Genomic DNA, 25,855 nt, shown 5'->3' on the forward strand with positions numbered 1-25,855 from the left:
TCGTCATTCTTAGCTATTTTATTAGATCACTTTCTTCACACCTGAAAAGCTCAATGCATTAGCACTTTAATGTGTTTTCATTGGCACATATGATTTGTGCTGAAGTTGTGAGTGTAGAGGATGGAAACAATTTGATGAAGGAACACATGATAAGCAATTATGTGATCTTGGTGATTTCCAATCACTCAGTGTTTGCAAATTCATTCTTTTGTGCACTTATCAGCCACATATGTTTTATATTTGGTTGGAAGTAAAAGTATTAGACTGACCGAGTGGATAAAAGGGTCGCCTAACAACAAGAGTTCCTGGGTTCAACTCTTTGTAGTCAAGTTTTTTGTATTTTTCTTTTCTTTTTTTAAAAGAAAACCAATTATTTGGTGATAAAACTTTATTTAAAGTCATTAGCAAGGTTAGTAAAAAAAAAATCATTAACAAGGACATTTTCCTATAACAAGGTTAGTAAAAAAAATCATTAACAATGACATTTTCCTAAAAAATGTTAATGTTCATATGTATATATCAATACAAAAAAATATACAATTTCTATTTTTTCTTCTAAAAAGACACAACTATTTTCGATTAAAAACACGTGTTTTCTTTTTTGTATATGTGTAATATAATAATAAAACATATGACTTTATGATGATAAATTTTGTGTGAGTTTTAGTTCAAAGTCAATTATTGATTATTTCAAGCTATGTAGCATGGGTTCTCCTAAAATGGTGAAGTATCCTTACTGGGTACGTACCAGTATCGGATACTCCATGGTACTCATATGGTAAGCACCGATTCCGTACTCATTTTCATTTGGTTGATTTATGATGATGAATACGGAAAAAACATATTGGCCGTTGAAAAATCTCAAAATATTATAATTTTTTATTATATTTCAATTATCTCTCATTTTTTATGAAAATAGTTGAGACGGTAGACCCAAAAAAATTAAATCTTCAAAGCATGATGATAATAATTCACTTAAAAATATTTTTTCTAATATTTTATATTAACGTACTCGTACCTTAAATTTTCTAAAAATGTCGTACCGCGTACTAGTACCCGTACCTAGGCAACATAGATTTCAAGTCACTTGATGAGTTGACGCACATAGAATATTATTTTAAAGTTTATAGATTTCATATTTAATTTATATACTATAATTTTTTTCGTGGCCACTCTATAAAAAAAATTCTCAATTCCGCCACTGGACAGAGGGGATTTGAATTAGAGTTTGCACCATCCGCAATACCAGAATGGTGTTGTTGCAATCTCAACCATTTATCTCAATTTAGCACATGCAGTCAATTATATTAATTGGTGTATGAACGATTGAGATCAATGTATGATGAGAAACATTAGAGAGAGATGGCTAGAGAGGATCAAGATCTTTTGAGTAGTCGTTGATCTTGGTAGTCTTGGAAATATGATGATAATTAATGTCTTGAAAATTGCGTCAAAAAAAGAAATTAATGTCTTGGAAATTACAGTCATTTAATGTATCACGCTCCTCTTTTTTTTTGTGGATACATATATCACACTCCTTAATGCCACAAACTTTCAAGTTTTGTTGATAAATTCAATGAATAGGTAACTTTCCGTTAGAGTATTGGTTTATAAGATCGAAGTTTCTTCTTCTACATCTCCTCCTCCTCTTCTCGACGTCATCTCAGTCACATCATTTTTAAAATTAAGAACATATTTCCCTTTCTTACAGACAATATCCTCATTACTGCAAAGCTTTTCCAATAGGGTTGGGAACAGGCCAGGCCAGGCCAGACCTTGACAGGCCTGAGCCTGGCCTACGATTTTTTTTCAGGCCTAAGCCTGGCATGTGGCCTATCAAATGATATTTTTTTTGGCCTGGCCTGAGCCTTTTAAAAGCCTGGCCTGGCCTTGTAGCCTGTTTAAAAGCCTGTGTTACATTAAAACTTCTCTATATAGTTTTTTTAAATAGGCTAAACAGGCCTTAAAAAGTTCACATTTAAATTTTTATAATTTCTACAACATTAAGAAAAAGCTAATAATATAATTAACACAATAATTAAAAACTAATCAAATAACAAATACGATTACGAAAAGTCGCAATAATTAAAAGTTAATAATATTTATATAAATAATATTTTTTTATAAGATATAAATAATAATATTATATAAATAATAATTATTATAAACAGGCCGGCCTATCAGGCTTCGTAGGCCTTTTTAGAAGCCTAAGTCTGGCCTATTTATGTAAACAGACCGTTTTCAAAGCCTAAGCCTGGCATTTTTAATAACCAGGCCAGGCCAGGCCAGGCTTATATAGGCCAGGCCGAAGGCCCCTGTAGGCCGCCTGGCCTATTCCCAACCCTATTTTCCAACTGAGCATAAAGTATAGTTGTGTGGGCGAATGGTAAATCTTCACCATATTCCCTTCTTATAAACTCAGAGATTGCTTCCTCGGTCGACCCACATTCTTCGTTCAACTCCTTCATTGCTCTCTTTATCATCTACATATATACAACCAAAAAATAAAACAAAATATTGCAAGATTATTTAACTTAATTGAAATACATTAAAGAAATAAAAATAGAGAAACAATATTTGGTTTTGATTAATCTTCAGGATCACAAAGGAAAGAGTCTCGATAATTCAAAATTTAGCCCAAAAGTTATTAAAATATGCAAAAAAATTGTTTCACATAAATATCGAACTGAAATTCTTCCAAATGATTTGTTCTTAAGCAAAACTCGTTAACTTTCCAACATAATAGAAAATAATATAGCTGACTTTATATGAAATAAAGAAAATCAACAAAAAGAAATTAAGAGAGTTATATACTAAATCATAAGGAGGATGAGTGGGGGTGTTGAAGGATTTGAAAACTTGTTGAAGACGATTGTCAATGAAAGATGAGACATTTGGAGAGTTGATAGTGGAGCTAGAATTTTGGTTGGTTGCTACCATACGAAACAAGATAGATTTTTTCATCTTTTCCATTACCACCTTGTTTCTTTCATCTTGCATCATTGTTACTCGATAAAACAAAATTAAGTAGATTAATACACACTCATTTCTTCACTACTACTCTTATATAAGAAAAATTTAGAAGAATTTGTTTTTCAAATATAAAAAGCATTACACATTTTAAATGTACTACCTCCGATCTTTTTTATACGAGACAATTGAATCAATAAAAGTTGATGTATTTAGTTCATAATATAGACCAAATACATTTTTTTTACTCAATTGTCTATTTTAAAAAGATCAGGAGAGAGTATTTATTATTTAAATGGTTTTTATACCCTTTTATAATGGTTAGAAATATAATACATTTTAATATTAGGTGAAAAAATATAAAATTTCAAAGGTTACATTAAGTAAAAAATCTTTTAAAAAACAATATTTAGTCAAAGGATACTTTAGTAAAAAAAATCTTTTAAAACAACAATGTTTAATGAGTCTTTTTTTAAAGCATGTATATTTTGTTGTTATAAAATCAAAATATTTACTTTTGTTGATATAAAAATATAAAATACTACCTCCGTCTTTAAATATAAGACCTTTTTGAGAAAATTGCAGAGATTAAGAACGTGATTTGTAGTATTTAATTTATTGTCAATTAATATTGTTTGTACAATTTTATCCATAAAAAAAGATACTCCCTCCGTCCCAAATTATAAGGCAAAATAAAAAAATCACACTTATTAAGAAAAAGTAAAACATGAGAATTTGAAGTATGTTTTTGTGGGTTTTCCTTGGAATAAGTTGCATAGGAGGATGTAAAAACAATTTTTATCGGTTGTTTTTTATTGAGAAAATGAGAGAGGGAAGAAATTAAATGCAATTTGCATTTAATTTTATGAAAATAAGGAAAAAAACATTCTTGGAAATGATTTTTTCCCTTATAATTTGGGACAAAAAAATGGGCTTTTTTCCCTTTTTTTTTTTTTTGACTAAAAATAAAGAATATTCATTCATTCAAACTGATAGAGTACATCGATGTAATACAAATTCAAATTTGCTAAAAACAAAAAGGATGAATCTGCAAACAAACTCACAGCATCCATGTTAATAGCATAAAACGGCAAATTACATAAGCCTACATATATGACTATATTGAAGTGTCTGGAATGTCCATGCCCCCAGATCTGCAGCGTTGATGACACAAAAGTCGACATTGGATAGATTTGTACTTGATCGGATCTAATCCTTCAACCTGAAACAAATGAACACCGCACAAAGACGGGAAAACAAAATACACCGCACAAAGACGGCACAACAGAATACACCGCACAAGGACGGGATAACAAATAACACAAAATCAAACAAATATGTGAAAAATCACACTTATTTAACAACGAGAAAGAAAAAACAATTTGGAGGGGTGATTTTAGGTCAAGATTTGACCTGAAATCACCCCTCTTTGATAAATTAAGAAGAAGAAAAAAGGTGACGGCTAGGGTTAGAACTTAGGAGATGAGAGAATAGAAAAAAGGTGACCGAATGTGACTACCGTTGGGAAGGAGGGAGTAATGAGTTAATGTGTTTTTAGAGTATTTATTACAGATTGTAGAAAAATATGGACTATAATTAGAGATATGTATGGAAAAAATAATAATTAATATCCTTGAAAATTTGAAAAGAGTCTTATAAAAAAGGACAAAGATGCAAGATGTATTCTTCACACCTAAAAAGCTCAAGGTATTTAGTGCGTTTTCATTTGCACATATGATCATGAAACTCACTTGTTGAGTTGTCATGATTGCACATTATTCTTGGTGCATTGAAGTTCTAAGTGCAGAGAATGGAAGCAATTTGATGAAAGAACATGTGATAGACAATTATGCGACCTTGGTGATTTCCATTCACTTAGTGTTTGCACATTCATTCTTTTTTGCAGTTATCACCCACATATGTTTTCTTACATATGCACACTTTTGGTGATGTTGTTACACACACATCCAATTTCAAATGACTTTTCTATTTATAGACAAATAGAGAAAGTGTCGTTGTTAATTGTTATAGTCGTTGCTACTAATAGTACAAATGTTAATGGTTGAGGTATTGTACCTTGTACTATCTTTTGTCGTTTAGTGCAACTGACTTAGGGTGGCATTTAGCCTGGTCAACTAAGTTTTTTGTTCACCATGATCAAGTTGAGAATTTACCTACAGGTGGAGGTCCAACAGGTTATATCATTAAAATATTTGAAAAATAAAACCTACCGTTTAGGGATTGTATTTTGCTACTTTGACTTTGAAAGGCACAGAGCTCAAAGGTCCGGACCATCTAAGTATGGCGAGTGCTACTATTGCTTTCATTGTTCTACCATTGAGTTCGTGTCTCGCTCATTGAATTGCCGACTTAGTTGAGTGATAGAATCCCCCTTGCTTCCTACTCATTTCCACCGAACAAATTAGATTTGCTTGCACCTATATATTTATTATGGGAAATATCAAATATATTGTGGTCAAAAGTTTTTATATGTCCAATGTGATAGACCTGTACCAGCTTGAATCTTAGAGGGATTTGTCTTGAGCCATGTGAGTTTCACCGTACACTTTTTGTTTGTAAAAACATTCGTATATCTTTACTTAAAATGATGCTTATTATATATTATTATATTAATTTTGCATAAAGAAGATAAAATATGATCATTTAAAATGATAAAGCCGATTAAATTTCGGAAATCTGAATTATTATTGAATCTCAAATATTTAACTGTTCAAACTGGACTAGTTGGTGTAACAATAAGTTTAAAAATTTAATTTTGTGAGCTTAGTTCAGTTGGTAGGACATCTATATTTATATACACTCCTACTAGAATCCTCCGCATTACCTACAAAAAATTTCGTAGGAATAGTGCCTATTTTCGTAGGAAATGTAGCATTTCCGACAACATTTCCAACGAACAACTTTGTATGTAAAAAGCTAACTCCTACAACATTTTCGACAAACTTCGTAGGAAACGCATTTGTGTCAATCACAATCTCAAATATACACACTACTAGAATCCTCCGCATTACCTACGAAATATTTCATAGGAATAGTGCCTATTTTCGTAGGAAATGTAGCATTTTCGACGAACAACTTTGTAGGTAAAAAGTTAACTCCTACAACATTTCCGACAAACTTCGTAGGAAACGCATTTGTGTCAGGCACAATCTACGCTAGCGTGAGTCATGCACATTACCTACGAAATTAAATGAAAATAATTTTTTTAAAATTGCGCCAAAAATAATCAAATTTTTTCCAAAACTTCTCCGACGAACATTTCGTGAGAAATGTCAAAAAAAAAAAAATTGACTCCAAAATTTAAATTTACAAAAACTGAAAATTTGAATGTTTTGCGCCAAAAATTTTAACTTTGACTAGAAATATGAAATTCAATTTTGACTAGAAAAAATAAGTTTTAAAAAATACATTAACAAAATTTGAAAGAGAATGAAATGGTTATGAAGTTTGACTAAAACTACCGATTTTGATTGTAGATTTTGAATTTTATCAATCCGAAAGTTCAATATCACCTATTGGACAAACAAACAAATGAGAAAAATAATTTTGATTATCGGAATCCGGATGTATACATAGATGGTAATAATAGTCTCATCGGAAACCTAGTCTTAATAAAAGGGTTATAAAGTTTGACTAAAACTATCGATTTCGAATTTTATCAATCCGACCGGTCAATATCACCTAATTGGACTAACAAACAAATGAGAAAAAGAATTTTGATCATCGGACTCCGGATGTATAAACAAATTGTAATAACAGTCTCATTGGAAACCTAGTCTTAATGAAATTGTCATAAAGTTTAACTAAAACTACTGATTTTGACTCGAGATTTCAAATTTTATCAATCCGACAATTCATTGTCACCTAATTGGACTAACAAACAAATGAGAAAAAAATTTTGATCATCGGACTCCGGATGTATAGACAGATCGTAATAACAATTTGACCGGAAATCTAGTTTTAATGATAGGTTCACCAAAAAAAATCTCTCCAATTTTTTAAACTTAATTCATTAAGAATGATTACCTTAAATATATATTTTTTGGTCTAATAGCCTAGTGGCTAGACTCTCACACATTTAAATGTGGAGAAGTGTGAATTATCTTAAATATTTACTAGCTTAATTCATTAAGAATGATTACTTTAAATATTTATTAGGCCAAACATTCCAAGTCGAAAACCCACAACAAACAATTCCAGTCCAACAATATAAATCATATAAATATTATTAGAAAATTGCTTTTTAGGCCCCGTAGTGCTTCCAAACCCCCCCCAAAACCCAAAAATACCCCTACTTTTGGACATAGGTTTGGTTTGTATTATACAAACCGAAATCAAAATAGTGCAAAACAGATTTGGAATATCAGATTCGAAACGCAATTAAGCCAAAACGATGCCTCTGCTCCTCTTATCCTCCCGTCTTCATTCTCGTTCAATTCAACTCAAAAGAAAATCAATACATCACATTTTCTCCTTGTTCTTACTCTCCTAGATCTGAATCTTAGTTCATCGTTGTTCTTCGCGATCTCGAAATTCTTCTCTCTTTCAATTCCGTGCCAGAATTCATTGTTGTTTGTTGCGTCTGAACTACGTGCAAGATCTAAATTTTGCTTTATCTGTTTGTGATTTTGATGATTCTCTGAAGTTGTAGGGTGAAGTTGAGGTTGATTAACGCAATTCAATGGAGTGGTTTATGTTACAACATCTAGATTGAAGTTGTTTGTTACCGTATCTCTTTCTTGAATTTTTCTTTTGCTTCCTGAAATTAATCCTGAATTTTTCTTTTGCGCAAGGATTCCCTGTGAATAGCATGGTTCGATAGCTGTGAAACGAAATAGACTACCTTGGTAACTTAGTCGCCGAACATACCTTTCTACTGTGCACGCGTTGCCTGTTAGGTTGTCATCTGATTTCGATAGTTAGAATACGAACATATACAATTTCGTATTATAATATCCAAATTTGTTTCAAGGATAAAATGGTCAAGATGGGGGGCCCGAGAGTAATATAGGGGGCCTAAAAAGCAATTTTCATATTATTAAGTGAAAGAAATTACAACAGGTTGCCTTTCTTCAATCGTAGCCACTCATTTAAAATAAAAATATATCAATGGCCATTGCATCAACTTGACCTTCATGGCAAAAGACCTTACTTGACCATTGTAATTTGTAAACGCCACCATAACTTAGATATCGTTGTCATTAAATCACACTTTTGTAGTATATTGATTTGTGTGATATGACCGTTTGTAGAAAATATTTTTTGTATGATATTTCCTTTATTCAACGGATCGATGTTTTCATTCTTTATATTTCCTTGAGCCAGAATCAAGATGAGTTCACACAGAGGATGAATGTCTTCAAGAAATATCCATAGACATTGACTTTGACTTTCTAATCTTCTATGTTGTATAGAGGATGAAATGATCATCTATAGGTTCAATGATTTGTTGAGTGCAGATCTAGACAAACATAATCTTCTTATGTGCCACATCACTGAACCTATGTCAACTCACGATCTAAAATGGTGACAAAGTTAAAGAAGGATGAGAAGTTACGGGTTAAAATTTTGTAGATACAAATTGTGAAGATAATTTATAACAACTAAAATCCAAGTTTACTTACATGGACGAAAAACACAATTAACCTTAATAATAATAATAATAATAATAATAATAATAATAATAATAATAATAATAATAATAATTAGGAATGTCAATGAGACAAAGATTGAACCCGGAGTAAGTTTGGCAGTTTTACTCATATCCAGTGGGTACCCGCAAAAAATACCAACAACGGGTAGGGTAAAAACCCGCATTTTCAATGCAAAAAAAATCCTGCATTTTGAATACGGGCACGAGTATGAATAATTACCCACAAAAACGAGCGGGTATGGGTGCCGGTACGGGTACCTTAGTACCCACCCCTCTCCATACCCACATAATATATATTTATTTATTTTATTTATATTATTATATAACAATATATGTATATCAATTTTTTTTAAAAAAAAAAACTATTAAACTATTACACACTTTTAATAAAAATGTTTATTTTATAACATAACGCAAACACAATGTAAATATGTCAACAAATATATGAACTTTAGCATAAGGTTATTAATAATGTTGTTTATAGTTTTTATAAGTCAACATTAAAATCTTTGCATTTTTTATTAAAATATTTTATAATTGATCAATTTATTTATACCAAAAGTGCAGGTAACGGGTACAGGTACATGTATGGGTACTTAGGTACCCATATGGTATGAGCACGGGTACAAAGATTGTTATCCACACGGGTATGAGGATGAATACGAGTAATTTTTCAAATTGCAGGTATGGGGATGAGTACTATAGTATCATACTCATACCTTACGCATTGCCATCCATAACGAGAACTACTTTTCCACTCCTTTCCGCACATCTAAAATGATATTCACCTGTATCCTCATTTTTCGCTTTGAAAAATATTCTTTATCCGTCCCGTGGATCCCCACAATTGCCGTGGGGACCCATCAACATTAGAAAAATTATCAATTTCATATTATTTTCACTAAACTGATTGTAAAAAAATAAATTAAAGTTTAATTATAAAACACATGAAAAAATTAAGCAGTACTGTGAGAATTGTGACAACAATAAACATAACATACAAACAAAATTTATACACAAATCGAGTAAAAATATACATAAATATTATATAGGAAAATACTAACATAAACCCGGGGCACTAGTTAAGGACTGATGGTAAACAAGTTTTGAAGCTTGTGTATTTTACTTTTTAAAAGTATAAATAATACTTATTTCAATGTGAAAATGACTATTTTTTGCCTTTTTTAACTCTTGATCCGGAGGCACCAATTAGCATAAGAAAAATAATTAATTTTTAGGTTCATTGAATGATTGATGATATAGAAAAAAATACATCAATCATACAATTTTTATATTAAAGACTCGAGGGAGCATAAAGTGCTTGAATATGCACATGTGAGTGTTATTTTAAAAAAGTGTTTAGGGACGATGTCTTCATAGGATAGGGGATAAAATTTTGTTCACGTCCCAAACCTCTTCCGAGAAGACTTTCTCCTCCATCCTTGGGAAAAAATACACCCATTTTTGGGCCCCTCAAACGAGGCAATCCCTACGGGAATCTAATTAGCATCCATAATAATAAAAATAATAAAAACCTCGTTAAAAAAATTTAACTTCATATACATGAGTAAAAATAACAAACTTTATTTTCTTTCAGTATTTCATCATATTTGTAATTCAATATATATAAAATAAAATGCAATACATATCACCCCCACCTTTCTAACCAATAAAAAGAAGGGAAAATAACCCACTTATTTTAAAAAACAAACTTACAAAATGAAAGAATGGACCCGTTAGTTTCTAGTGTCTTCATAATTCCAAGAGGCAGCAGCAGTTAAAATGGGAAACTAAAATCATTCTCCATGCAGCATCACATTCAAACTTGTATACTCACTAACCACAGCTCTATCATAATTATAGCCTTTTAAGCAAAACACTATTCATATGAATCCAAAGGTTATTCTTTTTTTTTTTTTTTTTGGTATTATCCAAAGGTAATTTTAGTTAAAGAAGCATATGTGTCACTCATCATGTCAAGTCTAGAACAATTCCAATTTCTTTTTCAGCATTTCTTGCTTCCATCTTGGCAATTTATAAAAGTCTTCTTTTACCATTCCAAATACAGTTTGGAATTCTTCATCTGACAGATAGGCCTGATCAACAAGAAGGGGAGATTAAGCAAACATGTTACATAATACTATCATAAAACCAAACGAGAGAAATCGTATGCCTGTCATTAGAATTTGGAAAGAAAGACTAACCTCTCTTCGTTTATGATCAATTCCAGACACATCATTGCCCGATGTAGTCTTTAACTGATCATAACTGAATGTCAACTGACTACTTTGGTCATTGTTTCCATCCTCCACATTTTCATGTTCAGATTCGGCTTCATCAATTTCAGATCCGGCTTCATCAATACCAGATTCTGCAGCAAAAACTCCAACTAATAAAAAAACCAGAAGCACACAGAAATGGTTGTGCAAACACGGGTCAAGCATTTTTAATGCAACACTGTCTATTGACTATGAATATTCCTTGAGGGGGAAGTAAAAGCATGCAGTTTATTTAATTATGTCATGATGTTTCTTCTCTTGAATCTCAATAGGCCAGGGTTTTTTAATGCATCCAAAAAATTAAGCGCAATATAGAACTAAGATCTTCACTCTAGTTTATTTGACCTTGGACAAAATCCTAGCTATTGAAATGAATTCACTTGACTGCAGTATTTATAATTATGATTAAACACTTCACATGAATAATATTCACCAAAAAAGATCTACATAAACTGTTAGAAAGAGAAACATAACAGTATGTTGTTGTGAAATGTTCAACCCCACAAACTTATTGTGTAAATATATGGAAAAAAAGAAAGAGGACCAGTGGTCGAAATCATTGTATTAAGCATCCGACTTGCATAAAGAAAACTGCAATTATTACCAGAAAGGCTACTCTCTGGAATAGGACTGCGGCTGGCCCTTGGAGAGGCATCGGGTGATTGTTTATTCTCAGCCGTAAGAACTGATGAAAGAGCAGCTACAGCGGCTGCTCTTTGTGATCCTTGACCTTTTGCAGATGGCCTAGGAGTAACTTTCTTTGTTGTTGATGAAGAATTAAATGCAGAGTTTAAAGCAGCTAAAGCTTCCGCTCTTTGTCTTGGTCCTCCTTGGATTAACTCATTCAATCTCTCCTGTGACTGCAATAGTGCAAATTAATTGAATCACGAGTCCGTTTAAAAAAAAATTGAATCATGAGTGAAAACAGAGAAACCAGTCTATAAAAAAAAAAGTCTACCAAAGCGCAACTGTTAGATCAGTCAGTTTCTATGTCAATTGGCAGTTATTTTGGGCAGTTTGTAATTATTAATTAGCAGTTATTTTCTAGTGTGTGGATTTTCTGTTGTAAGAAGAATAAATAGGAAAGGGGTCAGACAAAATAGGGTTATCTGAAAGTTATTAATTGGTTGGTTAGTGGGAGAGACCCAACTCTCGAACATTTGGGAAGGAGAGAGGCCAAGCTCTCGAATCTTGGTGTATTTGTGTCTTGTTATTCAGTACTATTTTCAATAATTAGTGTAATGTGTCTATGTGTAATATTCTGGTTTAGAATAATTCTCCAGAATTATTATCAATAAAGTATTCGTATTGTGAAATTTGTTTCTATTCTCGGCCAGTTCCCATCAGAATCACAAAAAAAAAAAATGTAAGCAAAAAACAAAAAAAAAAAAGAGCAATATTAGAATAAAGTAAAGAATAGCACCAGTAACAAATTTTTTAGAACAATGCAAAGAATAGCACCAGCAACAAGGTCAATTGAGTATGAACCTGTTGTTCTCTCTGATCCATTCACAAAGAAAAAGGAATGCTAAAACTTCACCAGTATTTAAAGCAGAAAAGACCATACCAGACTCGTTTTCTCAGACGCTGAGTTAAAAGCAGAAGTTAAAGCAGCCAAAGCTTCTGCCCTTTGTCTAGGTTCCCCTCCACTTGGCCCATTTGATTTATCCTGTCACCAGAATCAGTTTAGCCTTGTTAAGCAGATAGAGACACAGACAACATTTCAATTATTCTAAAATAAATTCAGAAATCATATTGATATGATAGTATTACATCTGCACAAGCTTTATGTAATATTGAGAAAATAAATAGTGGAAAATAGAGATTATAAAGAATGAACAGTTGTCAAAATAACATTTTTGTATATATATATAAAAGGGCTACGAAGGTAAGAAATGGATTTATTATGTACAAATTGCTTGGCATTTTATGGTGTTTCTTAATTTATAATGTAATATCTAGGAAATGTCAGAAAATCTGATAAAGGCAAACAAAGTAAAAGTTGGTTTGTTTTGTAGGGGTTGAGTTGAATACCCCCTCTTGTAATTTTCATCCCTCTCTTATGGGTTAGATGTTAGGGTCATGCCTTGGGTTCAATATGACTTTGTGTAAGCTCAACTGGTTAAGCTAGTTGAACTAACATTGTAATATACTAACAACTAACAATTTGCCATTCAAAAAAAAAAAAAAGAAAAAAAAATTCTGAAGAACTTTATCACAGAGCATTGTTTAAGAGTGTTAGAGCATAAATTTACTAGAAGCTTTAGTCTGCATTAGACATTTGTATTGTGTTATATTCTAAAACCTTTACTTCTGTAACTAATTTAACTACTTTGAGTTAGTTACAGTTATTCATTCTTGATTAATGAAATTCTATTCAGTTTATCTTCTCTCAGAATTCTAACAAGGTATCTAGAGCTTAGTTGCAAAGTTCAGTGCAAAGCTGCCAAGCCTTTGCAAGTGTGTCGTCATGGAAGTAGTTATGTATTTTTCCCCACAGTTGCCAAGTGCAAGTGCAACCAATAGCATGTGTAATCATCGTGTTTGATATCAATTATCACAGCCATGAGAGAATTTGTTGATCTTGCTGTTCGCAGGAGCTGCAAGCATCGGATACACGTCAATCATCACAATCCTCAACTGTGAGAAAAGTGCGATGGGTTCTACTTGACTCCATAGCAAGCTCTTATCATCTAGCTATTCTGTGATTGAATGTGAGGTCACACATGCAGCACGCTGACATCCTCATAGTACGTGACCCATTACTTCTGTGGTTCACACCTCTCTTGAGCTTGCAGGGTGTATTATGATATAGTATTACTCGCAGCTTTATTCTGCTTTTAGACTTTTCTGGTTCAGTAACTAACTGAAATTCAGTTAGTTACAATTATGCAGTTACATTAGCTGGCAGATCAATAGATCTCTAAATATAGCTTGGTTTGATTCAGTTGTTGTAACTTGTAAGAGGTTTAATGAAATCAGTTTATCTTCTCTCATAATTCGAACAAAGTAAAATATGAATTCACCAAAAGCAACTTGACATGAAGTAGAAACAATTGCTGGATCAAGCAAATAAAGACATTGCTCATAATAGAAGTTACGTTTCAACTGCTGATTTTGTTGTAAATATAAAACTATATTCTGTTGATGTTAACTGCATTACTTTGCATGTTTCAGGTTTTTTAACAGCTTCATTTTTCCCAAAAATAAAAATCAGGACTATACCTCCAAGGCGTGGCCAGTCGCAAAGAATATCGACGCCTTTTTCTGAAATGAGTTCCCAAGAATCTGTAGTTGTAAGGAAAATAAATCATGTAAAATTAATATTGTGACTTACAGTGGAAGATAAGGAAAAGAACGAGAAGGGTTATTATTTTAATTTTAAGCAAAGAACAAACCAAAGCGGCCATTCTAATTCCTACGGACATACCTTAGCTCTTGTATAATCCCAATCCCATGAAAAGTATGTTGTGAAAAAGAAAGGTTCGTTCCCTTCTGTTACTTTATATAAGGGTACACGTGGAGATAGTCCTTCCAGAGATGCAGTCATATCTATGTATTTCTGAGGCAAAGTTTCAAGGATAAATCAAGAACTTGAAGTAGGAGGGAACATGAGAATCAAAATCATTGAATTATTTTTACCTGGCCAATTTCAAAAGCATCTTGCTTATCTTTTGGGTCAACACACTGACCAAGCCAAAGAAACACTTCTGCATGTGTGTCAAGTACGTGGATATCCTCTGTTAACAAATCATCTTGGGAGAAGTTGTAAATCTCTTCTACCTGCAGAACAAAATATAAAAGTAGATTTAGAAGGCATAAAGAAGCCCCAAAAGTTCCTACTGACAAAATTCCTAAAGACAGAAGTAAATGTTTTATAAAAAGTTGTACTAACAAACTCACATGTAACTTTCCTGGTAGATTCACATTTCACAGTGCAAAAGAATAAACAAAATAAAAAACTGTCAGTATATTCAAATATAAAATAAATAAGTATGCTGTAGCATAACATTTTATTTTTATTTTTATAAAGAAGTACCTTTATAAAATGATAAGGTGAAAAGATGTGGATCTCGAACAACCTCATTAATAACTTTCTTGCTGGTGTAACTTTGTTTTTCTCCTCCTAGTGCAAGCCAGAAAGCTGAGTTCTCTGTACCTTCTTTAGCATGCTTTAAAGTAACTCCTGGCTGAACATGGACAAATATCACATTAGCAAATGATGCAGATCACAGGTGCAAAAACGAAGCCGTCTCAGGAAACCACGAGCAAGGCACTTAGGTTTAACCAGAAGGATATAGTCATGTCAAGTCAGTTTGAACAATTCACCCTTTTGGTAACCAATACGGTATAAATAGAAATTCAAAAGTTGATTGCATAAATATGAACATAAAATAATATATTATTAAAAGTACATTTCTGTGTTGGAAGTTGCAGTAGAAAATAATAATTAAATTAATGTATCAATAAAAATAAATACAATTTACCTAACATGATAATTAATAAGGATGCTCTTTTCAGTAAACACTCAAAAGAGTTTGAATTAGTAAAATTGAAGCTTGGTTATGATTTAAATTACTATTGTAGTGCTCAAATAATTTGGAAGAATGTCCACAACATGGAGGAAACAGATCTTACCCTTAAAAATTCTGCAACCTTTTCTGCCTGATGCTGCTGTTCAAAGGAACCCTGATTCCCATGCCAAATGAAAATTGTTGAGCTAGTTTGCAAGACAAAACATTCTGTAGAATTCAATGAAGATGGCACCTGAAAAAGAATAACATAATTATGGTGGATTATAAAGGAGATAAGGCTCTAGAAACATGCTAATGGGGGAAAAACGAATGATTTCATGGTACATACTGCATCAACTTGCACTGCCTTATTGTTATGGATGGAAGTTCCAGAAATTCGGATAAGTGCAATAGATTTTTCTGTGTATGTCTCATCAGATAAATCTTTATCTGTTATTAAATTTTTGTATCCAGTGCTCAAACCTCCCTAAAACAATCATAAGTCATTTAAATTTGTGATCAGTAAGTTATACTACTAGATATGTAACTGAAAACACCATACACATTTGCTCCATGATACCTTAAGGACTACCATGGGTTGGAAAAGAGCAACAAATTGTGGCGACTCTTTACCTTCGTATATGCGACCCTGAAAGCAACAACAATAAATAATTATATACAATTTCCAAGCACAATCCTCAGGTCAAAGTTCAGATTACAGTACCTGAACAGGTCTACCCTTCAAAGAGTTGGACATAGTATTAGTCAACTGAATAGCCGTTGTTTGGTCCTCCTAAATAAGAAATTTAACCAAGGTCAAAAGGATTCAAAACTAACATATTCCATTCCACAAAGAAGTACAAATAGAAAAATACAATTTGAAAAAGATAAGCACTGAGAAACCGTGATAGATATAATATAATATGAAGATATACAATATTTTAATATATGCAAACAAGTATGAAAACTGTTTTGTAAGGTTGTGCTGCTGGTGTTTTTCTACCTCCATATATATTTTTTCAATCACCATTCTGAGGTAAAAAATTCACCATTTGTTGCTTCCAAATTCATGTGGTTTCATGCAAATAATTATTCATACTAACAAGCTATGTTCTTCTCTATTTTTCTGAAGGTTGGTTAAGTTGTCATGTGTTATGCAGATCAAGTTTAAACTCATAAATACAGTGTATATATAGATCAACAAAAAATCTGGGTGATATACTATATGAATAGAGAATACATTCAACAGTTTAAGATATTAATCCATCAATAGAATCCCACCTTGCAAAAACTAAATAACACCTACCCTGTTAGAGACAGACACTATTTCACACTTTTATGTGGTAAACAAGCAACACATAAGAAAAGAGGACAAGAAGAAAATATTATTTCCAAGGAACAGCATTTTTGTAGGATAAATGTGTAAATATGAGTCCTTATTATGTTTGTTGGGAAAAATATTATCTTCTCTTTGATGCTTAGCAAATGGTTTTTACTGAATGTCACCTCAACATATGTGAAAAATAGATTGGAGAACTGCATTTGCAATTCTGTATTAAAGGACTTAATTGCTCTCCGTTCATTTTACTTTTGTTCCCTTGATGATACCCCCACACACATGTATAATGGTTTATTAAAGGAGTATATTTTACCCTCGTTGTAATTACTCATTAAATAAGCTAGTTGTTTAGCTCACCAAGATTGAGGGTTATGAATTCATATTTCCCTTTTAGTAAAAGAAAATTTGGGACATAAGGGATAATTTTGTGCTTTGATCCATACCGGCTATGCACTACTTTATCCCTTAAAAAACCCATGGTCTTCAAGAAATGACTTAATTATTCCTATCCCCCTAGCTTGAAAATTCCAATAGATGATGTATGGTTTCTACAATATATTGCTTAAATATTATTTGTATAGGTATAGATTGTTTGATATAAATGTCGAGCACTGCCAACACTTTTTGAAATTATACTATTATACAGATTAAAGCTTGACTACTGCTATACAAGATATCTCACCAACACTAAATAAACCTAAGAGAATTTGTAGTCTATCCCCTAGTAGAGTTAGGGCTCGTTTGGCCCAGCTTTTTTTAGAGCTTATGCAAACAGCTTATGCAATTTTTATCTATTATTATAAGTTTGTCAAGGTAGTTTATCATAAAATAGCTTATAAAATGACAATTTTCACTAGTGTGAACTTATAAAATAGCATAAAACTTAATTTATATTGCATAAGCTCTAAAAAAAAGCTGGGCCAAATGAGCCCTTATTCAATGTGCAGAATGTCAACCACTACCACAATATCAAAGTCGGCAGTAACTTCAATTATAAATTTTTTTGGTCTGTCTTAGTGGTGTTAGCACTGAAAAATGACTGGCAAATAGAAATTAAAATGCTCACAAATTACCTCAATGCTGTCTTTGCCAAACCAGCAGCACAAGAAGTAATCTTCTTTCCTCTCACCAGAATGGTATGTGTACATTACAATGTAACAATCTCCACTATGAAATTTACCAATATCCTCATTCGGCAATGAGGTCTTATCACTTCCATCGATTCGCCATACCTTTGATTGTTAAATTATATACTAGTTCACAGGTGACAATTTAATTTAAAATGGGAAACTTTATGACGTAAATTATATAAACGTACCTCCATCTTTCCACCTGCTTCAAGCAAATGTGGTAGATCCTCATTTACAGGGGTACCTTTTGCCATTCCTTTGACACCTATCCCTTGCTGCTTAAGCAATGCTGACAGTACATAAAATAGCAAACTTATCAGTACAATTTGTTAGACACAAAGGCAAACCAAAGTACAATTGACAATTAATTTTGTCCACCTGAAACTTTCCCTCTTCCATCCTCGGCAACAGTACCAGCAGATCCTGATGACCAAGAATCAAAGTTGGACTTAAATGAACGCGTCTCATGACCTTGAGTAATCCTTGTTATCTTTGTAGATTTTGGCCTATTTTGGCTTGAAAGAAACTCCTGGAGATATTATATTAGTTAAGTTAACAAATCATCTTTTAACAATACATGAAGACCTAGATTCTATAATGACTTACCTCAGCTGCTTGGCAAGCTGCTTTTCGTTCTTCCACTTGTGTTACCCGCCCACACCAGATATATACTTCGGCACCACAGTCCAGTAAATAGCATTTGTTGTTCTCCAACAGTGATTTAGAAAGTTCACCTTCCTCGGACTTGACTTCACCATCAATGATACTGCAAGGAAATGTGATATAAAGTTTTTCGAAGTTTCGGAAAGGAATCTAGAGCAGGAGAAGGAGAGAATCACATCTCTCAAATAACTGGAATGTAACAGAAATATTATATCATTAAATACCATTTTCTTCTATATTCTCCGGTTCCTATCATCAGATAACAGGCAATTGATTAATAATAACTTCTCTATATTATTTTATCATACATGCAAATTAGATGACATACAGACTTGCTAAATTAAAATACAGCTACCAAATTCCATTGTTTTGATTGCATAATATGGTCTTTGGTTAAAAAACATAATATCACGAGTTATATAATCTTCTGGAAATGGGTGCTTCATGGAAAATTCAAGGCGGTGGTGGGGATTGGCAGAGGAAAAGTGGAAAACAAAATCAACATACCTATATAACTGAGCAGAAATTGCCTCTGGAATGATATCATCCTCACCGATTACCTTCTTTGCAATGGGAGCAAAACCACCAAAGAGGACCCAAAATTCACCTGAATCTGACTCGGTGTCTAACTTTCCATCATCTGCAATGTGGGATAGTTTTTTTCAACAAACGAACTCACCACTGAAAACAGATATCAGAATCATATAAGAGGTAAAGTGCCCTTACCAACAATTGCAACATCACATGTCCCTTCATGATATTCTTCTTTTAGAAACTGTACAACTTCCAAAGCCATGGCTCTTTCCTGAATGTTGGAATTTGCACCATTGAATTGATAAATCTTATTTTGCGTGTCAAGAATGAACACATCATCATGGTTCAATGAAGACCTTGCAAACGGGACCTGCCAAAGCATAATTTTAGATTACATGCAAACATGATACAAAATAAAAATAAAAATAGCATGTAAACAGAATCAAAGAAGTTCACGAATAGACACCACATTACCTGTCTCATTCTGACAACTCTTTTCCCTCTACAAACATACAAACGTGTTTCAAACTCCTCCTCTTCAGGTTTTCTAAATCCAGATGCAACACCCCCCTCTAATGGTACAATACATGGCCTAAAATATGACAAAAAATTGTCAGATTCATGTCCTTGAATCTCTCTGTGCTGCACAGCTCGTCCTCCAAGAGCTGCATCAAGTTCAACAGCTTTAATGGCTGCTGTTCCAGCCTCATCCTACAAGAAAATTCACGATTGTTAGAGTATATAGTGTTAGAGCTAAGAAGCTTCTAGTTAGTTATTGTAATAAGTAGTTAGCTTTCTGTTTAGCCTAACTGAGTTAGTTACATCTGTAACAAACTCTAGATTCTATCTACACTAGTATATAAAGTTAGAATCACATCATTGTAAAAACACATTTTTCAATCAATGAATATTTTCTCTACATTCTCTGAATTCATCAGTTTCTATCAACGATGTCAGCCAAGTCTATTCTTTTTGCTAAAAGGGTATTGAGGAAACAATTTCCAAACATCAAGAAACAATAAAACCAGGCCCTATGAAAATAAAAAGGCGGACTAACATATCAAAATTCTTTAAAAAAGAACATGAATGAAAAAAACAATAAGAAAGGGAAAGACCAAATAGACATAAAAGGACCTTAGAACAGTTTTTTTCAAGCATATTGTCACAAGGTTCAGCATTCTACTTAGGTTCAACATTCTGCTTGCCTCTTCTATGAGAGGAAATAAATAGATAATGCAACCTGACTTGGGCAAGATTCGAGACTGAAAAAGATGAAGGTGAAGTCCAAGCTTACCTGACTTGTATCCTTTCCAATCCAGAAGTGTAAATCATAATAATAGGCACCTCCTTTGCCCTGTGTTGTCTGCAAACAAAGAGAAACTATGTTAATTCTGGGTTTGCTATCTCTCTAACTACAGTAGTAGAGGTAAAGTATAAATAGAGGAAGAGAGTGAGTAGTGAGTGCAAGAGAATTCATAGTGTCAGTAAGTTTTGTGGTGGGCGAGGCCAGAGTCCAGAATTCTTGTGGGAAGACACCATTGTATCTTCCTCTTCTTGACCTAACCATTGATCCAGTGTTGGAGGGGGATATTCAATAAAACCTCCTTTCCTTTTCTTTTTTTTTTTTCTGTTGAACCTCAATTATCTGATCCAGTAGATAACAGAAAAAGAAAAACATTTCCAGAACTTTTTTTTGTATAATTAATATGAAAACATTTAACCTCTAGGATTTGCGTACAACACACATACAAGGTAATATTGGATGTAGGTGTAGCTCATACCTGCAAGATGATGTACGAATCTCCCATGTAGAATTTCCCATATTCAGATTTGGGCAATGGAACCGGTTGAAAATTCTCAATCCTCCATATTTCAGTTCCTCTAAAAACAAGTTAAGTTTAAAACCTCTAAAAGTATATACATATTCAATATGAAACAAATTCAATCTTTTGGGTTATTTGTCTCATGAAATGTTATTAGAGCCTTTATGATTGTGTCTAAATTCGATCTCATTAACCCATATAAATAAAAGTTAGATTTTAACAAAAGTAAGGTGGATCTATGAACTCTCTACAATTAAAGCCCAAATGGTTCTTGCGTGAAGGGGAATTAGGTATAAAACCATTCACGTGCTTTCAGCCAACAACATATGATTAATTACAATATGGTTGATTATTCTCTGGCAAGAAAAAAAAATTAATTTCACATTTGGCATGGAGAAAATATCAAAAGAACTTTTAATATAATTTCCAAAACTTAATTTTTATAGATCACCCATTACTTAAAGGATACAATCTCTGACCCGCTCCCTGGAATGCAGGATCCCAAACCTTTGTAGCGCTAGACATAGCTAAATGCTCCTTTTTCGACAAACACTTTCTGCAAATGCCAAATCCACTGCAGAAGAAAGACAAATTTAAGAACAAACAAGTATGAGAAAAACATTCAACATCATCCAGATAAAGGTAGTAGTAGGATATTCTCCGATACTATAATATCATGCACATGCCTACATTATTTAAATTATAAAATCAAGTTTAGAGAACAGCCCCAGCAGCAGCATGTATTTCCCAAAACATGAAATATTTTCTGCATCTATCATTATCATTTTAAGGAAGCAGACCAGGAGCCAGGTAAACTTTTTTCTTGTCTCATTTTCGGAGAATACAATTGTTTAAAGCCAGCTTTCCACCTGCAGGTACTTGTAATATGAATTGGTTTCCTGAAGTTTGTATATTGTTCTATGTGTAAGAAGCAAACAGATGTATGTCCTATTTATTAATTTGGAAAACGACTTGATCAAGGAGAGAACAATCAATTTGGCACCAGAGCAAACATTAAATGGATATCAGTTTATTAGATGGAGTCTTATACAAATCCTTTTTTCTACCACAAACAGAAAAGGAAACTTATATGAGCATTTAATGATGATTCACAGTGGGTCTTTAAATTATGTTTCTTTTTTAAAAAAAAAAAAATTTATGTCATGGGTAAGGCTAGATTAAGAATCTAAACAACCATGTTTTGCAATGTCAAAACTCAGTTGTCCAATCAACTTATCCACAAGTTTTCATCACCATATATAAGACAGAAATAAATGCTACCATTAAGGAATACAGGGAACAGAAAATGAGGCAATAAGAGTAGGAAAAAAGTCAAAAGGAGATAAACTGATTGATTTATTCAGAAAATTAGTTTTTTTTGACATGATAGGGTGAGTTAAAATTGCACCACCTTCAAATAAGACATGAAAAAGTTGTTCAAAATAACTGCAGAAAGCAAACAGTTGCTTTCCTAAAACTGTGGTTCATGGGCAACACAAAAATTAAGCTGAGCAAAAGTTTTCCCTTGGCTATATATGTAGTAGGGATATGCTTCCCGACTCCACCACCCCATTAGAATGACTTTCAATGCAAGGATTCATTATATTTGCATCTACTCACATTCCCCTATCAGACAACCATGGCTCTCATGCCATTGTTGGAGAGTTCAGGGAGCACCGAAAGCAACAACAGACTAATGATTACGACCACCAAGAGACTATTAAGATTTAAGACACAACATCTCCACCCCACACTTTAAGGCATTGGGTTTGGTCTAGTGTTGACGGGTTTGAGTAGTATGCACAAGGTCCGGGTTCGATCCTCAACTCTATTGTAAACAAAAAAAAACCTTTAAGGCATTGAATATATCATATATAGGCGATCTCACATATATTTACCATTTAGTTCATTTCTAGACAATATGAGACTAATCCATTCACAGCATAACATGCATTATACTCGCAGTGTCCCAAAATTGCATTAATTCCACATTATGCTGTCTCTCAACTACAATATAGATTACTTGCCTATGTTTGGTTCCACGTTTGGAGGCTTCAGAGTTGATTCTGATTTCTGAAGGTGTAAAATTGATTTTGACATGTTTGGTTACTTTTGAGTAGAATTGATTTTGCCTCCAGAATTGATGATTTGTAACTTTTGAGTCTAAACGTGATTGTTACACTAAAATTTATTGTTCAACTCACTTTTATATAAATGTATCCAAACATAAATTACTTTACATTCAACTAAAATCAATTTTACAAAATCAATTAATTCAAAATCAATTTTTTTTCACCACAGAACCAAAGGAAGCAAACATGAACAAGTTCCATGTGACCAGAACAACCCATATAACAAATGTTCACAGCTTCCCTGTTCCCTAACTAAGCAGCATTGCAAGCTCAAACTCAAAGAACCCTGTATGTAATGCTGTAAATACTAGAGGACGAATTTACTCTTCCACATTCACAAAACATTCACAAATCAAAGTAACTTAATAGCTAACTCAATAAAACATTCCATATATTCAAATTCTATTCAGCATTCCAAATTCCAATAATTTTGAACAATAACTTGATGATTCAAATACGGAAATTAAATTAATCGTAGCTTCAAATAACAAAATATGAAAATCACAATAATAAACGAATAAATGCGCGAAAATGAAAACCGATCCCAAATCGCATCGAAAATGCATCAGTTACAACAACATTACACAAACAAATTATCGGAAAGAACAGCGAATCATTATATAACAAAAAAAAATAATGAATTGAAAATGAAATTGAATTGAATAAATGCAATAATTGTTATGACATTGTATACCTGAGATCTCAGCGATGATGATGATGATGATGATTCTTGTTGTGCTTTGTGTGGTTTCTATCTTCTCTATGTCTCGCCTTATGAAAGATATACAACAATTATTTTTTTTTTGGTTACATATAAACGAGATATACAAGAAATTATTCAGAGAGAAAGAGAACGAGTTGCAGAGAAATTAATAATGTGCATATGATTGATATGAATGAATGAATGAATGGATTGGAAATGGTGGTGATGAAATGAGAACGTGTGAAAAGATTTTTAAATTATTATTAGAAGTAAATAACTAACCGATAGCAGAGAGAGAAGGTTGCCGCAATCCGTTACACAATCCCACCGACCATGTTTCTTTTTTGATTTTTTTTTTTTGTCTGATATCTTACTTTTATTTTAAATAAATTTTTGTGTGAATTACATTTGAGTTTGGAGACATCGCATTTTATGAATTTTAATTATTAAGTTATTAGTAAGAAAAATAAAAAATTAATGAGTTTAACTCATTTGATAGAGATATCGACTATATATGTAGGGTCGAAGTTCGAATCGGAAACCCTACTTATTTACGTAAAATTTTCAGCCATCTGACTGCTTGACAAAAAAAAATGCATGAGAAATTTATTTTAGAATTTAAGCTTAATTACAATTTTATGTTTTTTTGGTTTTCATCCTCTGGTTCATAGGGGAAGGGGGTCCTAGTAGTCCAGAGTTCGAGGTGAGTTCTGACATAAAGTGGTTACAGTCCCCTCCCAAATGCAGTTGCGGGGATCGAAACGTGGTCCTCTCTACCAAGTTCAGCTTCAATCACCACCGAACCAACTAACATTTGGTAGCTTAATTACAACTTTGATCTCCCTATTTTTCCTCACTTATGAAATTGGTCTTTCTGATTTAAAATCATTCCAGTTTTAGTCCTCCATTCAGTGGCGGAGCTAGCCCAAAAAGTTGGGGCGGGCCGCTATGAATATAAATCGAATATGCAAAAAAAATTACTAAAAGAAGACATATCATATTGAAGGCGTGTCTAATATAGATATCTCAAAAAGAGTCAATAGGTGAACCATTACCATTTTCAATAAATAAATTTAAAATTTTTTAACAAAAGATTGATCAAACATGAATTTTTATACACAAACTCTATTTTAAATAAAAATTTGAGTACTTTTTTCTCCAAAAAAATGTACTTGAATACGTTCACAAAATAAATTACACATTCTAAAATTTCTATAAATATTAAACAATAAAACATTTGAAGGGATGGTGCAAAAAAATAAATTAAGAAGGATATTTGAATTATTAATTTTTAGGGGAGAATTCTGAGGGGGTTTGAAATCCCCGCAAACTGGAAACCTATTAAAGATTTCTAGTGGTCCAAATTGAGAGTGTTTGAAACCCCCGCAAACTGAGAATTAACAAATACTATTTAACGGGTTTTAAAACCGCCGCTAAATAGTATACCTATGAAAAAACAATGAAAATCTTGGGACGGGCCATGGCCCTGTCCAACCCATGAGGGGCTCCGGCCATGCCTCCATTATATTTTTGCACTTTAAAATAATGATTTAACATATTTGAAATGATAATACAATATGATGATATTGAATGATCAAAATTCATGAAATTATAAGAAAACTAATTAAAAACTTTAGTTTCAATTTAATAAATTTGTTTCTTTTAGGTGGTTGAAGGCGAAGAATGTCACTTTAGCTTTAAACTACCATAGCTGGTGGTCTAGTCATTTGCTTTGTCTGAGCTTTGTATAGTTTTTTGTTTTTGGTTTTTCTATGACACTTTTGTAACTATTTTTTTGTCTTCTCTGGTATGCCTTGTGCTGAGGAGATCTTTTGGTTCAGTTTAATATATCTCATTTTGGCTTGTTAAAAAAAAATTCATTTTTGTAATTTAATTAATGAAATATAAATAATTAATTTATAAGAAACTTTATGCTTCGTTAGGCCGTATGTTATTTTAAACCAAAGGGACCAATTTTGTGCCGAATCACACAAATAAATTTAAACTTCACTTCAAAGAAATCAGGTAGGTAGATTAAGGGTCCGATTGGTTCGAGGTAGATGGAGTGGAGGTGAGGGGGATAATCTTGACAAA

The 25,855-nt window shown here is 32.6% G+C and overlaps 1 protein-coding gene across 3 annotated transcripts; it reads right to left on the reverse strand.

Annotated features, from left to right (window-relative positions):
• Positions 1 to 10,195: 10,195 nt before the first annotated feature.
• LOC123900023 (villin-2-like) lies at positions 10,196 to 24,097 on the reverse strand. Of its 3 annotated transcripts, XM_045951313.1 has the most exons (25): positions 24,044 to 24,097; positions 23,753 to 23,829; positions 21,396 to 21,500; positions 20,885 to 20,984; positions 20,398 to 20,466; positions 19,578 to 19,814; positions 19,296 to 19,473; positions 19,077 to 19,209; positions 18,513 to 18,672; positions 18,285 to 18,435; positions 18,095 to 18,195; positions 17,850 to 18,008; positions 16,162 to 16,230; positions 16,018 to 16,086; positions 15,787 to 15,924; positions 15,562 to 15,690; positions 14,963 to 15,113; positions 14,827 to 14,837; positions 14,566 to 14,706; positions 14,354 to 14,485; positions 14,149 to 14,211; positions 12,491 to 12,592; positions 11,528 to 11,783; positions 10,849 to 11,015; positions 10,196 to 10,740 (listed from the first exon to the last, which is right to left on the reverse strand). In XM_045951313.1, the coding sequence occupies exons 3-25, from the start codon at positions 21,449 to 21,451 to the stop codon at positions 10,627 to 10,629; spliced, it is 2,886 nt and encodes a 961-aa protein (XP_045807269.1). In that variant the 5' UTR covers positions 21,452 to 21,500; positions 23,753 to 23,829; positions 24,044 to 24,097; the 3' UTR covers positions 10,196 to 10,626. The 3 variants fall into 3 exon arrangements, with proteins under 3 accessions (XP_045807269.1, XP_045807268.1, XP_045807270.1); XM_045951312.1 differs by lacking the exon at positions 24,044 to 24,097 and having other exon boundaries at positions 23,753 to 23,954; XM_045951314.1 differs by lacking the exons at positions 23,753 to 23,829; positions 24,044 to 24,097 and adding an exon at positions 21,617 to 21,837.
• Between the last annotated feature and the right edge of the window lie 1,758 nt (positions 24,098 to 25,855).

The sequence above is a fragment of the Trifolium pratense genome, linkage group LG7, assembly GCF_020283565.1.
Source record: "Trifolium pratense cultivar HEN17-A07 linkage group LG7, ARS_RC_1.1, whole genome shotgun sequence".
NCBI lineage: Eukaryota > Viridiplantae > Streptophyta > Magnoliopsida > Fabales > Fabaceae > Trifolium > Trifolium pratense.

Coding starts and splice junctions, on each gene's coding strand:
- LOC123900023 (XM_045951313.1), bottom strand. CDS start 21,451: ATGTCTAGCGCTACAAAGGTTTGGGATCCTGCATTCCAGGGAGCGGGT. Junction 15,925..16,017: donor AACCCATGGTAGTCCTTAAG/GTATCATGGAGC, acceptor TGATTGTTTTAG/GGAGGTTTGAGCACTGGATA. Junction 11,016..11,527: donor TCCAGAGAGTAGCCTTTCTG/GTAATAATTGCA, acceptor TTTTTGCTGCAG/AATCTGGTATTGATGAAGCC.